The sequence below is a fragment of the Lycorma delicatula genome, chromosome 5 (genome assembly GCF_047948215.1).
Source record: "Lycorma delicatula isolate Av1 chromosome 5, ASM4794821v1, whole genome shotgun sequence".
Taxonomy (NCBI): Eukaryota; Metazoa; Arthropoda; class Insecta; order Hemiptera; family Fulgoridae; genus Lycorma; species Lycorma delicatula.
Window position 1 is genome coordinate 83,617,927 of NC_134459.1, and position 14,756 is coordinate 83,632,682.

The 14,756-nt window shown below is 29.8% G+C and overlaps 1 protein-coding gene across 6 annotated transcripts in view; it reads left to right on the forward strand.

Annotated features, from left to right (window-relative positions):
• Positions 1-14,756, forward strand: part of Adar (Adenosine deaminase acting on RNA) — a 112,594-nt gene that overhangs the window by 42,336 nt on the left and 55,502 nt on the right. For all 6 annotated transcript variants that reach the window (XR_012756494.1, XR_012756493.1, XR_012756495.1 and 3 more), the window contains 2 exons: positions 1,485-1,685; positions 12,397-12,565. Coding sequence is in view for 3 of the 6 variants with exons in the window: in XM_075366531.1 (XP_075222646.1) it covers positions 1,485-1,685; positions 12,397-12,565 (370 nt within the window). In the remaining 3 variants the exon portion in view is untranslated. The remainder of the gene's footprint in view (positions 1-1,484; positions 1,686-12,396; positions 12,566-14,756) is intronic.

Sequence of the window (14,756 nt, forward strand, 5' to 3'; positions counted from 1 at the left end):
TCATAGGATGCATTCATTTATCAGTAGTACATTTTTTAAATTTATTATATGTTGAGTTATAATAGAAGTAGCAGCATATGCACTAAACATAAAATGTAAACATGTATTTCTACTGCAGATTTTTCTAAATGTCTTTGGTATCAGTAATTTGTGTTTTGATCTGTAGATTGTTTTGTTGGAAAGTATATCTTGGAATTAGAGCTATAATTAAATAATAATAACTAGTAGTTATTGATTTCAGTAAAAATGATCCTACTGATTCCAATAAAAATCATTAAAATGATCTTAGACATATGTGTGACTTTTCCTAATATTTTTTCTTGTGAATTTAGTATATCAATGTGTAAGGTTGAATTTTTCATTTAGAGTATTTTGAGTAGGTATACAATGAATGTACTTCCCATCCCATGAATCTTATACCAATATATTTGCCGTAGCAATTTAGTAGAGTATGAGTATTACTGACTACTATGTATTAGAAGCTCAGCTCATTTTACATTAGTTGTAAATTTGTATATTACAAGCATATTACTATTTAGATTAGGCTTACACTAACATCATAACAAAATTCTTTGAAATGAGTCGTACAGGAATTCTGATTCTATAATTAATAGTCAGTTGTAGATTATGTACTTGTTATAACCAAATTCATGATATGTATTATACCAACCATGAAGGTTGTATGTAAAAAAGTTCCCTCTAGTAATAATGACCAAGAGTTGTTTTGAAAAACTATGATAGAGAAGTAGAAGGGCCAATAGACAAAAGAATAGATAAACTTGAAATTAATGAAACTTAAGTTCATCAAAGAATATCTGAACATAGATGAAAATTTTTTTGAAAATATTATTACATCTCTATAATTCAACATTTTGATTAGAAAGTAATTATGAATTATTGGTTATCGAATAATTATGAAGTTCATTTAAATAATTTCTTTTTCAGTACCATAAATTCACCTAAATAATTTTTAATACTGAAATCATTAAAAAAGCCAGCAATATGTGTTCCATATCTATAAGAGTTGTAGATGCAGATATAACACTTCTTCATAAAAAGCATTTTTTTTTTTAAATGTGGAAAGTATAAAATTTAATTTGTGGTTTTAGGCAGATTTTTGTTTATAATGTTTGAAAATTTAACGTTCAATTTTTATATTTATTCCCAAAACTTAATTGCAGATAATATTTAATTAGATAGTAGTATTCTTGCTTTATATTCTTTTTTAATTCAGATTTTAAAATTAGTCATATACTTAGAGCCTATACACTTTTTTAATTTATTTTTATATTAAAAATCTGTTAATGCTTGTTTCTTAAGAAATATTACAAAAAGTAATGTAAGTGTTGTTTATTCTGCAGATATTTTATTGTATTATAAGATTAACTTTTTTGTAGTCAGTAAGCTAACATTTAGAAAGGTTTTAATTTTATGTACTGTTTTATCTAAAAAAGTTATTAAAATGCTTTTTTGACAATGAACAGAATTTGGCAAGATTGATGTGAGAGAGTTAAATGGAGGAAAGGAAATTAAGGCATCTCCATTGGCAGTTGAAAAAAGCCCAGTAATGGTACTAAATGATTTAAGACCTGGTCTAAAATACGATTGTAGATCAAAAGAAGGAGATATTTTTGCTAAATTCATTATGACTGTGACCATTGATGATAAAGTATTTGAAGGATCAGGTATTTAAATGTGTTTTCTTATATTTATTTAATATATATAAATTAATTTTTGCTTTTGTTTTTTTTTTTATCTATTTTAGCAAAAGAAAATATTTTTTAATAGTCTTTGGCAGTCAGATTTTTATAATGTTTATTATATGGAGAATGTACATGTAGTGAAACTTGATGATTTTATTGATATAAGGTAGTTATTGTCCAAGTAAACTATTTTCATAATGAGATTATTTTATTACAGATTTTGTGATAGTCTGACAAAAAGATTTTACACAAGAAATGATCAAATTACTGTGTTTACCTCAACATAGTATAACAATTAAGTTCTTGGACTGAAGCCATTACATTTTTTAATCAAAATCTGGCAAGTAGGATGGATAGGATAACTGGGATCCTTTTTGCCAAAAATAATTATCAAAGAATGCACTGGTGTATTATTCTGAAAAATCCAGATCCATTTTACTCAGACTGAGGCCACAAGCAAATCACCTGTTTATAAAAATTTACTGTCTAAAGTCTTAATTTTTCCAGCACAAATTCATGATTAATAGTAAGTATGCCTGACATCAAAAAATTTAATCTAAAGCCTTCAGTTCCTTTGGACTCAGCCAGGTTGCGTTAGCTTTTGTTGTTGGAGCATACATGAAACTCTAACTTTCAACTCCCATTACAACTAGAAATGACAGAAATATATTTCTGTCATCAAAAACCATTAATAAATTCACCAGACTATGTAGCACGTTAATGTTTTTTTTTTTCTGACAATAATGAAGAGCACATACTATTTTTTCGTTATTAAACTTTTTAATAAATCTTGCCTTCAGCCATTCTACTTTTCTCTAATTTTTTATTAAAATTAAAAAATTGAAGTTTGTTCATCACCCCCTACAAACTCATTCTTTTTTGTAACTATAAACTTAAATACAGCAAAAGTTAGTCTCACTGTAACAGTAACAACTCTGGACTGAACAGATTGAAAGGTATAAAAACAATTCCTCTAACCAGTACCATTATTAAATATAGATGACTAATAATAGTGTAAGTCCAGGAAAATAATGCTTACACTATACTTGTAGTAAATGTATCTGTTTCAATATTTTTCTCTTACAAAATCCTGATGTACATCATGTATTAAGTAATTTTATCAGTTTCATTATTTTTATATGGAATGGTTGATAACCTAATAAATCATAAAACAAATGCAGAACCCTCATTTATTCATACTGCTAATTAACTAATTGTATTATAATACACAATTAAAAAGTGGCAATCATATGCTGCTTTGCTAATAAAATGTAATTTTAAATGTTCACATGTTCCAAAAAAAATCAAAATTTAAAATTTTAAAATTTATTAACTAACATCAGTGTAGTAAAGCAACTTATATCATTCCTAACTGAAAATTTGATTCTTCATAAAAAAATTTTGAAAATCAGTTTTAAGACTAATTTACCACTAAGAACTACAATTTTCATGGAGACATTGTTTGTTTGATGAAAGAGAAAATCGTTTCATATTTACCAGACAATGATTAAAATAATATTTTTGTGTTGATAAATAAATATAATTTAAAAATTTTCACATTGTTGTAACGTGTTGTGTCAATTGAGCAGCAATTCTCAACCTTTTTAGCTGCACGAACCCCGAAAAGTAAAAAAAAATATATATATATATATAATGAATATTTCATGACTTCCAACCCCAACCCAATGAAACCTAGTTAAATAGATAGCCAAACCTAGTGAGATTGATAGCAACAGGTATGTACATGCATGTATGAAGTGTATAAACAAGAACAATTTTCAGGTTCCAACTTGATGTGTATGAGCTCCTTGTAATTTGGTCTGCTTGTATAATATTCATTGTAAGAGCGTAATATTTTAACATGTATATGATACGTTTGAAGGTCCAGTGGACTGGTCTGCTAGTTAACTCGTTATTGCAAATCAGCTGATTTTGAAGTCGAGAGTTCTAAGGTTCAAATCCTAGTAAAAGCAGTTACTTTTATATGGATTTGAATACTAGATTGTGGATACTGGTGTTCTTTGGTGGTTGGGTTTCAATTAACCACACATCTCAGGAATGATCAACCTGAAACTGTACAAGCCTACACACTTCATTTAATTCATACATATCATCCTCATTCATCATCTGAAGTAATACCTTATGGTGGTTCTGGAGGCTAAACAGAAAAAAAAGAGATATATTTGAACATGTCATGCTGTCAGCAGTATAAAAGAGGCGTAAGGGATTGCAGAATCCCTTACGCCTTTTCTTAAGAAGAAGTGAAGTCAGTTTAATTTTGAAAGAAAAGCGTGTGTCAGGTGCTTGTATTATAAGTTTTTAAAATCGTAGTTTCATTTAAAATAATAATTGAGGTTTTGGTTTTTTAGAATGCAGTCAAAACGGTGTAACTGTTTTTTTCTTTTGCAAAATGGGCAAATTTGTGAAAAAAAGTTAGCCATCTACATTCAGTGAATCAATTTGTAAAAAGACAAGATTGTACAATGACAGTTATTTAAATTATGGTTTTACCTCATTTGATAGAAATACATTTGATGACATGGCTGCCAATGTTTGCGATCAGATAATTCAGCAAGTGAGTTCAAGTGTATTTTTTAGTATTCAGCTTGATTAATCAACAGGTGTGGCAAACATTTCTCAGTTCTTATGTTTTGTTAGATATTAATGCAATAGGACAATGTCTTTTTGATGTTTTTATGAGGCTTCTAAAAACTACTTCATAGATTGTACAAAATGCATTGCAGTATGTAGTGATGGTGCAAAGGCAATAAAAGGAAAGAATAGTGGATTTCAGAATAAATTAAAAGATCTTATACCAAGGCTGGATGGACGCACTGTTTCCTTTACAGACATACTCTAGCCACAAAAAATCTCATACAAATTCTTTGTAAAGCTGTAAAAATGGTTAATTGTATTAAAAGTCAACTATTACAGAATTTACTTTGCTAAACTATGCAATAAAATTGGGAAAATAAAAATCTCTTCTTTTCCATACAGAAGTCACATGGTTATCATGGGGAAAATTTTTAACCTAGTTATTGTATTCGAGATGAGTTAACATTTTTCCAGTATAAACAAACAAGGTTTTTACAGAATAATGAGTATGTGTTGCTGTTTGCTTACTTATCTGATACATTTTCGCACTTAAAAGACTTGAATATGAGTTCACAAGGACATGATAAAAACATTTTATTAATGACAGACAAAGTTCATGCATTTATTAAGAAGCTGATATCTGGATTATTCACTTTCAATGCAAAAATGTTGATATGTTTCCACTCGCTTCCAATTAAAGAAGACACTATTCACCACAGTTTGGATAGCATGACAATGCATTTGCCTGAGCTAAAAATTCAGTTGGAGGAGTATTTCCTAGAAGATAAAAATGATTTCTCTAAAAGATGGGTACTGAATCCATTTAGTGAAAACTGCAGCTGCTAAGTTACCGGTTGAGATTCATGACCAGCAAATGTCTGCCAATAAAATGTTACAACTACCATTCGCATCTGAAGATGTAGATACATTTTGGCTACCTCATCTAAAGGAATATGGAAATTTTAGTCACAGAAGCATTGAAAATATTAATCCCTTTTGCCACATCTTATCTTTGTGAAAAAGGTTGTTCGTCTATAGTTGTGCTGAAAACTAAATGTAGGAATCGTCTTTTATCACATGAAAACAATTTGCTTTTAGACAAATAGATACACATATGGAGAAACTTTTAAATGAAAAACAAATACTACCACCTCGTTAATTTATTTTCTTTACATGTATATGTATAAATGTAGGTAAATGATTTTTTCCTCATAAAATATTTTTATTATTGTTTATGTATAACAATAATTTTTTCCCCTTTTATATCGTTATGACCCCCAAGTTGAGACGCTGGTCTAGAGGAATTATTGATTTTTGTTTTTGAAATAATATGAATTATTTATTCACTTAATGTATTTTTTTTTAAATTCCATATTGTTTTGTTTCTTTTGGCAAAAAGAAAGTTTTAAACTTTTCTTAGTTGTGTGTCTGTTTCTTATTCCAAAAATGTTAGACTTTTAGTATAGTGGAAAAATGTAATAAAAGAAATAAAAAATAAAACACATAATATTAGGGGAAAATAAAACAAAGCCATCTCTTGTAAAAGCTTTTTTTTTGTAATTGTAAGTTATTTAAAAAAAAAAAAAATTAATTATATATTATATTATAAATTTTTAAATATCATAAAAAAATAACAACATTTATTTGGTTTTATTGTTGATATAAATTGTTATGTACAAATAAAAAATATTGCTTTTCTAATAAAAAAATTCAACTTCAGAAAACAAATTAAGTAGAACATGGATAGCAAAAAAAAGACTGTTTAGCCTGTGATAGATACTAAATAACATTAGAATAAGGAAAATTTTAGTTAGTTAAAGTAATAATGATTTAGTTTTAAAATTAGTTTGTTTTGTAAAAAAAAAAATAATAATAATAATAAAGACAAAAAGATCTTCTCTTTTTATACCTTTTGAAAATGATTGGGAGGAATATATATAACTAATCAAAACAGAACATGAAGCAGTTGTTCAAACCAAATAAAAAAAGAAGCCAAAATGCTAGCTTTCATTTTTGTGCAGTATGTTGTTCATTTGAATTTATTATATTTTTACTGATTTTCCTCATTGAGGGTCAAAATTTAGTGCTTAATAGTCTGATATCCTGGCATGGCATGCGCATGAATCATTTGATTATTATTATTATTCTTTTTCTTTCATTCAAAGAAAAAATCTTGTAAATTGTATGTTGCATTTGTCACCTTTATTATGAAACTGTTCAGTATTATATATTCAAGTTGTGGCAGAAACTTTATCATTTTTCATAGAACCTAAATTTTGCTTAAGAAATCTTAATAGCTATAAATTTCTGGTTGTTTACAAGTATATGAATGATTTTAATTCTATAGAGTAGGATAATGTTGGTGGTTTTTAAGAAAGTTATGTGTATTTCTTTGCTGTGGTGAGTTGCAATTTACTTTTGGTTCTATGCAACCCACTTTGATGGAGTGAATTCTGCATATTTCTTGAGTTTTGAAACTCAAGACATATCTTGCAGAAATTTACACCAAAAATGCTGATGATAAGACTCTCAGGAAATGAGGTAACCAGATATTTGTTGCAGCTTTCTAATTAAAATGGAAACTTCATAAGTGAAATACAATGCTAGTACGAAGAAGCGTATCGAAACCCTTCTCTCCCTGCGGGTCAGGGTTGAGATTGTCGAGACCGAACCGGCCACAAAGTACCTCAGTATGATGACTGAAAACTCACCTTTGCTAAGCAGACAAAGCTCTCTGCCGACAAAGCTGCGAGAGCCGTAACTGCTCTCAGCAGTTACCGAAGGCCAGCAGATGGCGATTGCTGATGTCCATGGTGCATTCCATCATGTTATACGGGTCAAAAGTGTGGGCCCAGGCATTAAGAGTTGCAAGAAATCAGAAGCAGCTCGCGCAGGTGCAATGCACTGCAGCCTTGCGAGTCGCTTCCGTGTATTAGATGGTCTCTGAGCCTGCAGTAATTGTGGTTGCTGGCATCATACCCATTGCTATTTTGGCAAGGGAGCGCTAGATGATTTACAGGAGGCGACGGGCAGGCAAAGTCCAGGAGACCATTGCCAACGAGGAACGCACTCGCACATTCCTTGCATGGCATGAGACCTGTGACCACGAGACCAGAGGACGATGGATCGCAAGGCTTATCCATCTGGACAGAGCGAAAGCATGGAGAGGTGGAGTACTACATGACCCAATTTTTAATGGGTCATGGGTACTTCCGTGCTTACCTCCATGTCATAGGGAAAGCGCCATCCCCCGACTGCCTCTATTGCCCCGGTGTACAGGATGACGCTGAGCACACCTTTTACAAATGTGCTCATTGGACGGCAGATTGAGGGACACTAGAGGTGGATCTCAAAGCACTGAGCCCCCACAATGTGGTTGCGATGATGCTCCGTGACCTGAGCAGCTGGGAAAGTGTAGCCCAATTCATCGGCAACATTGTCAGGACCAAAAAGGTTGACCTGGATAGTCCTGAATTTAGGTAGTACCTAATCAGGCTAGTATAGGAGGACTCAACCGGAAGTAATGTGTTAAACGGTGTTCTGGGTCGGGTCCTGGTAGAAAGGGGGGGGGTGGTTTTAGTCGGTAGTCTGCTGATAGTGATTAGATAATACCATCAGCGGGAGCCCGACACTCCGTGCGTAAATGCATTTCCACCTCCCCCCACAAAAAAAAAAAAAAAATTAATAATAATTAATTAATTATTGTAGACGATTTAAGTTAATAATATCTACATTAAAACTTAAAAATTAAATAAAAGTAATATAAAACAAATAAAATTAACAATTAAATTATTCATAATATTACAGTGAAAAATATTCCTCACGTAGTACTGCATAGGTGTAAGTACTTATGCCATATGCTTGAAGGTGATATGGGTGTACGGGTATGACCCTGAAACTAAGCAGCAGTTGTCCCGGTGGAAGTCGCCCAAGTTCACTGTGGCCAAAAAAAGCACCAAGTTCGCAGCAACATGAAGTCCATGATGATTGTTTTTTTTCAACATCAAAGGCATTATCCATAAGGAATTTGTTCCTCTTGGTCAAACTGTCAATGGGATGTTCTGTTGTGAAGTTTTGAAGCGGTTACGTGAAAGCATTAGGTGCAAACATTCAGATCTGTGGGGTAACAACAGCTGGGTTCTGCACCATGACAACCTGCCCGCACACACATCGCTAGCCGTCTTCCAAAAAGACGGTAGTGATTCCCCACCCACCCTATTCGCCTGACCTTGCCCTGTGCGACTTTTTTCTCTTTCCAAAAATAAGATTTCATTGAAAGGCCGTCGTTTTAACACAATTGATGAGGAGATTCAGGAAGAAACGCTGAACATGCTTTGAACACTTACACCTGCAGACTCCCAGGGAAGCATGGAATCATGGGAAAAACACTGGGATCACTGTATTAATGCCCAAGAGGATTACTTTGAAGGAGACAGTGGAAATTATAAGTTATGGTAAGCTATTTTATTTTTATGGTAAAATTCCCCGAACTTTTGGGTAGCACCACGTATGTTCTATTGCCAACCATAAATACACAACCATCAGAATTATCATGTTTAGAGCCATCTGTAGAAACAATAGCATCAGGACTCGTGTTATTTACAATATTATAAAATTCTTGTTGTAAAATAACTGGATTCATGTACTTTTTATGATATTGACAAAGATTGAAGCAATAATTTATGAGAAGGCCGCCAAAGGGGCTAATAACATTGAGTAACAGGAGGAAATGGAGGTAATTGTATATTTACTGATAAGAAAAGGCACTAAGCTCAGAGGCTTAGAGAGGCAGTAGATCTCAGGTGTGCAGGTTGGAAAACATGTCAAAAGTCTGATGATTTGGTTGCGAATTAATGCGAGCTACATATCATAAGGTGATAAATGTGAGGAGCAGATCATTAAGTTTCATCTATACAAAAGGTATAACTCACCACTGTCCACTAGAAGACTCACCACCAGGCTTGAATGAAATGCACCCGTAGTAAAGATAGACAAATGAATGATGGATTGCATCAAGCATCTTAGAGCAGCGGCTCATGCGGATGAATAAGCAATGCAACCATAGTCCAAGCAAAAACAAACCACTGCTCAATAGAAGCACAACATGCATTGTGCTTATTTTGAACTCATTCAGCTTCCCAACTAGTATTATATAGAACTTTCAGCATCATAAGATGTGAAATAAGGAATAAGTTTTAGAGTCAGAACAATTTCTCTTAAATTTTATATCATTAATATTTAATTAACATTAGGAGACATTTTAATTTGAATGGATTTATTTTGTAATACTGAATGTAACTTCTAATGGCTTAATAAGAACCATTGCATCTAAAAATTAAATTAGAAAAGACCTCTGCCTTTATTAGTATTATCTTCATAAGTCAGGACTTATGCTCCATTAATCTTATGTAGTTAAAATTTCTATCCATTAGTTTATATATTAGTTTGCAATTAATCTTTAAATGTTTGATATAATATTAATGTGCATGTTTGGATTATTGGATTTTTTTACTGCACAAACACTTATTTGCCTAAGTTTTTTTTTATAGAGTTAAAAACAATTTGTTTATTATAATGTACTTTATTATGTTATTGGGTACATGTGTGATACTTAGGTATTTATATAGTTTTTTATACCATTCATTATGATGTCAGTTTGATTGGTTTGTGTTGCTTTTTATGAGTTTTGTTGTATTTAAAATATTACTATCCATTTGGTGCTGTTTGTGAACTTTTAAATTTGGTTTCAGCCTGTAAATTACCAAATTGTTATCCTTTTTTGTACATTCAACCATAATTTTCCAGTATTAGTTGAATTGCCAACGCCCACAAATGATTTTTGAACACTTTTATTGATTTTAAAATAAATTTTGCCAAATGTATGTACTGCTAGTTTTTTAATTTATTCAAAAATAATATCTTTTTGATGCTGTTTCATAATAACAAACATCTCATGACAGACTTTCTAAGAACTGATTAAATAATTTTTTTTTGGAAGTGAACTGTATTTTTTTTATCAGTGCCCTTTTCTACGTCAACAATTGATTTTATCATTAAAAGTTGGGTTTTCTGGAGAATTATACACAATATTTAAGACATGATGAATTATTTATAATATTAAATAGAATGTAGGATTCTAGTAACTTCTAATACAAATCTGTTTTTTTTTAGAAATTTAATTACATTAAATATTAAAAGAAATTCATGGGTTGAAATTTTTTCAAGTTCTGGAAAGTGGAATAATTTTTATTTACTTTTTTACCCAGATAATATTGGCTTGTAAATCATGTTTCACAGGAATTACACACATAGTTGAATCCAAAGTGTGGCATAGCTGTTTTAATTAATGAAAGTGAAATAAGAAAATGTTACTTCAAAGTTTTTTTTTTATGGCAGATAAACATATAATGTCTAAAACCTGTTGATGGAGATTATATTGTTATGTTTTTAATAACAGCTTGTAAACTTGTAATTCTTCTGTAAACCTACCAAAATAAGAATAATACTTTTCAATTTATTTCATATTCATCTTTCATTGAAGTACTGAACACCCACCTCTAAAGCAACTGAGCCATTTTCAAAAACTACCATAAAAATACAAGTGTAAAAAAAAAATAAAAAATTTTAAGATATATTTTTTTTATTAATTTCTTTTTAAAAGAATTTTATTAAAAATTTACTTAAAAAAATATCATTTGTTATCACTTTCAAATATTGATGCCTGTCCTTTTTAAAATCCTTTTCTTTCTTAAATTACGTTAGATTTCACATCGAAATCTAATTAGAATTTCTTTCATCTATTGACTCCATGGATTAACTGATATAACCAATCAGATGGATACATCAAGGCCAATAACAAGGTGAAGATAATCTTGTGAGTTCAATGTAAATGGTGTCATTTGAAGGCGTATGAAACAGATTGCCTATTGAATAACTTACTGTACCCAGCAATTAAGCTCCTGTAGTGTAGCCAAAGTTTCTAAGTAAGACATTTATTACCTTAGGAACTGGAGATAGTAAATCTCACTACTTTCAGAGAAAGCAATCTAGAGTAATACTTCTTATACCTCAGCTGCTTTACATGTTTCAACAATATTTAAAGTTTGACATTTTGTGCAAAAATAATGAGCTATTTAAATTCCCTTTCTTTTGTGAATATTGTATTAATAATTAAATAATAATGTAAGATTTTATGTTGATTTTTTGAATTAATATAATTATGTTGAGTTTCTAATAGAGTGTCTAATCTTCTTGATAAGACATTTAAAAAGTTTATCAAATACAGCATCTGTGGATATATGTCACTCATTTAATAAAATATAGAATAAAAAACAATTTATTAACATTTATACAATTACAAAATTGAAGTACTTTTTCAATCAAATACAATTTAAAATGTAATTAAATCATATTTCCATTTTATGTTAAAAAAATATAGTAAACATCATATTATGTTCTTGTTAATAAAAAAAACATGTGATTAGAAAAAAATAACAAAAAAATTTAAAATAAAAACCATGTATCAATTAGATACATGGTTTTTATTATTAATAACATTTTTAAAGAATGTTGTGTTATCTCTGACATAAACAGTACCAGAATTTTATAAAATTGCATGTGATGATAGAAGTTTTTTTACCTCTTTATATATTAAATGATTATAAAAAATTTATTGTGGCAACAAAACTTGTTCATATGAGGATAGTTCTATGAAATAAAATGCATTGTAAATAGAAAGAAAAGGTAATTTATATTTAATTCTCTATTAAAAAGTTATTATATAATAGAAATAATAATGTATTCACATGAGTGTGATGGTAATTTCATATAAATTTGTATATTTATATCATAGTGTGATTCTCTTATTACTCTCTACGTTGGTGGCTTATTTCAGTTGATGTATATCTCCTAATAGGATGCAACTTAATTTGATTTGTAAAGGATATCACAGCTTTCAGTGCAAACAACTTTATTAAGTCTTTGTGCTTAGTAATATATGATTCTGTATTTTTCAATAATTAACCCTTCTGTTTTATTTGAATTATAATTATTTTAAAAAGAAAAAAATATTTTTATTTAATATGTGATTTCTTTTCAGGGTCTAGTAAGAAAGCTGCAAAAGCAGCTGCAGCTAGAGCAGCATTGTCATCACTTTATGATCTCAATTTTGGTGCAAACAATATCTTTGAACAACAATATCCATCACGCTTGTCTCCAAGAGTTCCTTGTAATTTAGTACCATCTCATAAAGTTGATAATATAGCACGGTGTGTTTTTTTTATTTATTTAGATTTTTGTTGTTATAGAAAATTCCATCACTTCTGTGATAGTTGCATACAGAAATTATTGTGCACAAAGTTAAACATAAACCCCGACTTTGAAGCCAAGTGTCTCATCAACGTGAAGTTACAAAAATTGAGTTTATATAGCTCATTTAATTATAAGTTTTGACTTAATCAATTAATTCTCAGTACCTATAATAAATAAAACCAATCAGACTATTTTCTGTATATTAATAAAGAAAAATGGTACCCATTTTTTGATAACATATTTTAACAAATTTAAATATTTTCTTTCAGAAGAGTTTGTTTTTATTATGTTAGCAAAGTAATCATCATTGGTATTGTTCAAGGGCCTCAGGAATTAAAGAAGCTTTCAAAAATCTTTTATTTCCATCTGATACAATATATTATAATGATTCAGATATTGCTATTTTTTTAATTATTGAGGAAGTAGAAAAAAATAGTGGATTGAAGGTTTCTGTGGGTGAATTAAAATAGTTGTAAAGAACGTAAGTTTCTTCCATAACAACTGTGCTGTACTGGTGGATTTTTATATTTTTGTTAGAATTGCTAAAACTGTATTGAGAATAATTAAGCAATTCATGTAGGTTTTGTCAAATGCTTAATACTGTAGAATGATAGACACTTCATTTAAAAATACGAGAATTCAACCAAGCTTGTCTAGAAGCAAGTTGAATTTCAAATTTTTGGATTTATTTATTTCTATTTTAAGAAAACTTAATTAATTAACCAAAATCAAGCATTTATGCTTTATTGAAACTTATTTCAGATTAATGTTAGGTTTATCCAACATATTAATTATTATAAAATGTATTTATAATAGTTATTTAGATCTGCTATGAATCATAGCAAAATGGAAATGATCTTGCAGTACTATAAGTGCGGTATGGAGGAACCTCTGATTGCTTGAAAATTTCATCCAGCTTTTCTTTACTTTCTTATTAAGTAAGAATAATAGTAGTACTATTAAACAGTTTTTCCTTATCTTTTAGAAATAGAACATTTTTTTAGTCTTAATTATTAAATGCCTTACATAACTGGAAATGGTATTTGGCTAACACCCAACAGAAAGTATGCAAGAATATCTATGTATTCTAAAGGAAATTTTCTTTTAATTGCATGAGCAATGTGGTAAATATCTGGAAAATGTAATAAAAATTTGATATGTTTTTATAACAAATTGTAAACAGGACAGTTCTTAGTGGTGGTCCCATTATAATTTTTTCCTGTATTTTAAAAAATACAGTCTACATAGATGATATGAAGTTATTTTGTATTTTTTTTTACTTTTATCACTTAAATCTATACTATTATATAAAGAGGGCGGGGTTTACTTGTTTGTGATAAACAAAAAATTACTCTATTTATTATTACTAAATTTTTACCCTTGTTTCTTAGCACAACTTTATAGTATAGCACAACAAAAAATGTATATATGTAGTAGAGATTTGCCAGTTGAAGCACAAACTTTAATGAATTGTGAACTGTGAGTGTCATCACTGTGTGATCTGGGTTTGAACTGATTGATTATAAACATCTAAAAACCAGTTTCTAGATTTTTTGAGTTTCAAAGGTTAAAATTGATTTTTGTTTTTTTTTTAATTTATCTGTAAAAATGAAGAAATTAACCTGATTTTTTGTGAGTGTAATCTTCATGTTAATAAACTAATTTCTAGATTTTTGAAATTCAACCGTGAAATGAAAGGTACCCATTCACCCGTGAATGGGTGAAGAAAGGTAAAAAAATTTTTAACAATGATTATAAATTTTTCCAGTCTTGACTATTGTAAACAAAATATTCACTCAACTTGAGCTTGCAAATATTCTTCAGATAAATATTTAAAAACTGTTTTTGAGTTTTTTTTAATTCCGATTTTTTAAGGGGTGCAAAAGTATATGATGCTGTGGCTCAACCAATATAAACACTGCCACCTTTACTGTATGTGTGGCTGTCTGCATCTGCTTCCAGTTACTTGACTAAAAAACCGCTATGGGAAATGCAAGTAACCTTATAGCGTTGACAAAGCTGCGATGGGGAGCTTTCTTTCTTTTTCCTGTTTACCCTCCAGTAACTACCGTTTAGATAATTCTTCATAGGATGAATGAGGATGATATGTATGAGTGTGAATGAAGTGTAGTCTTGTACATTCTCAGT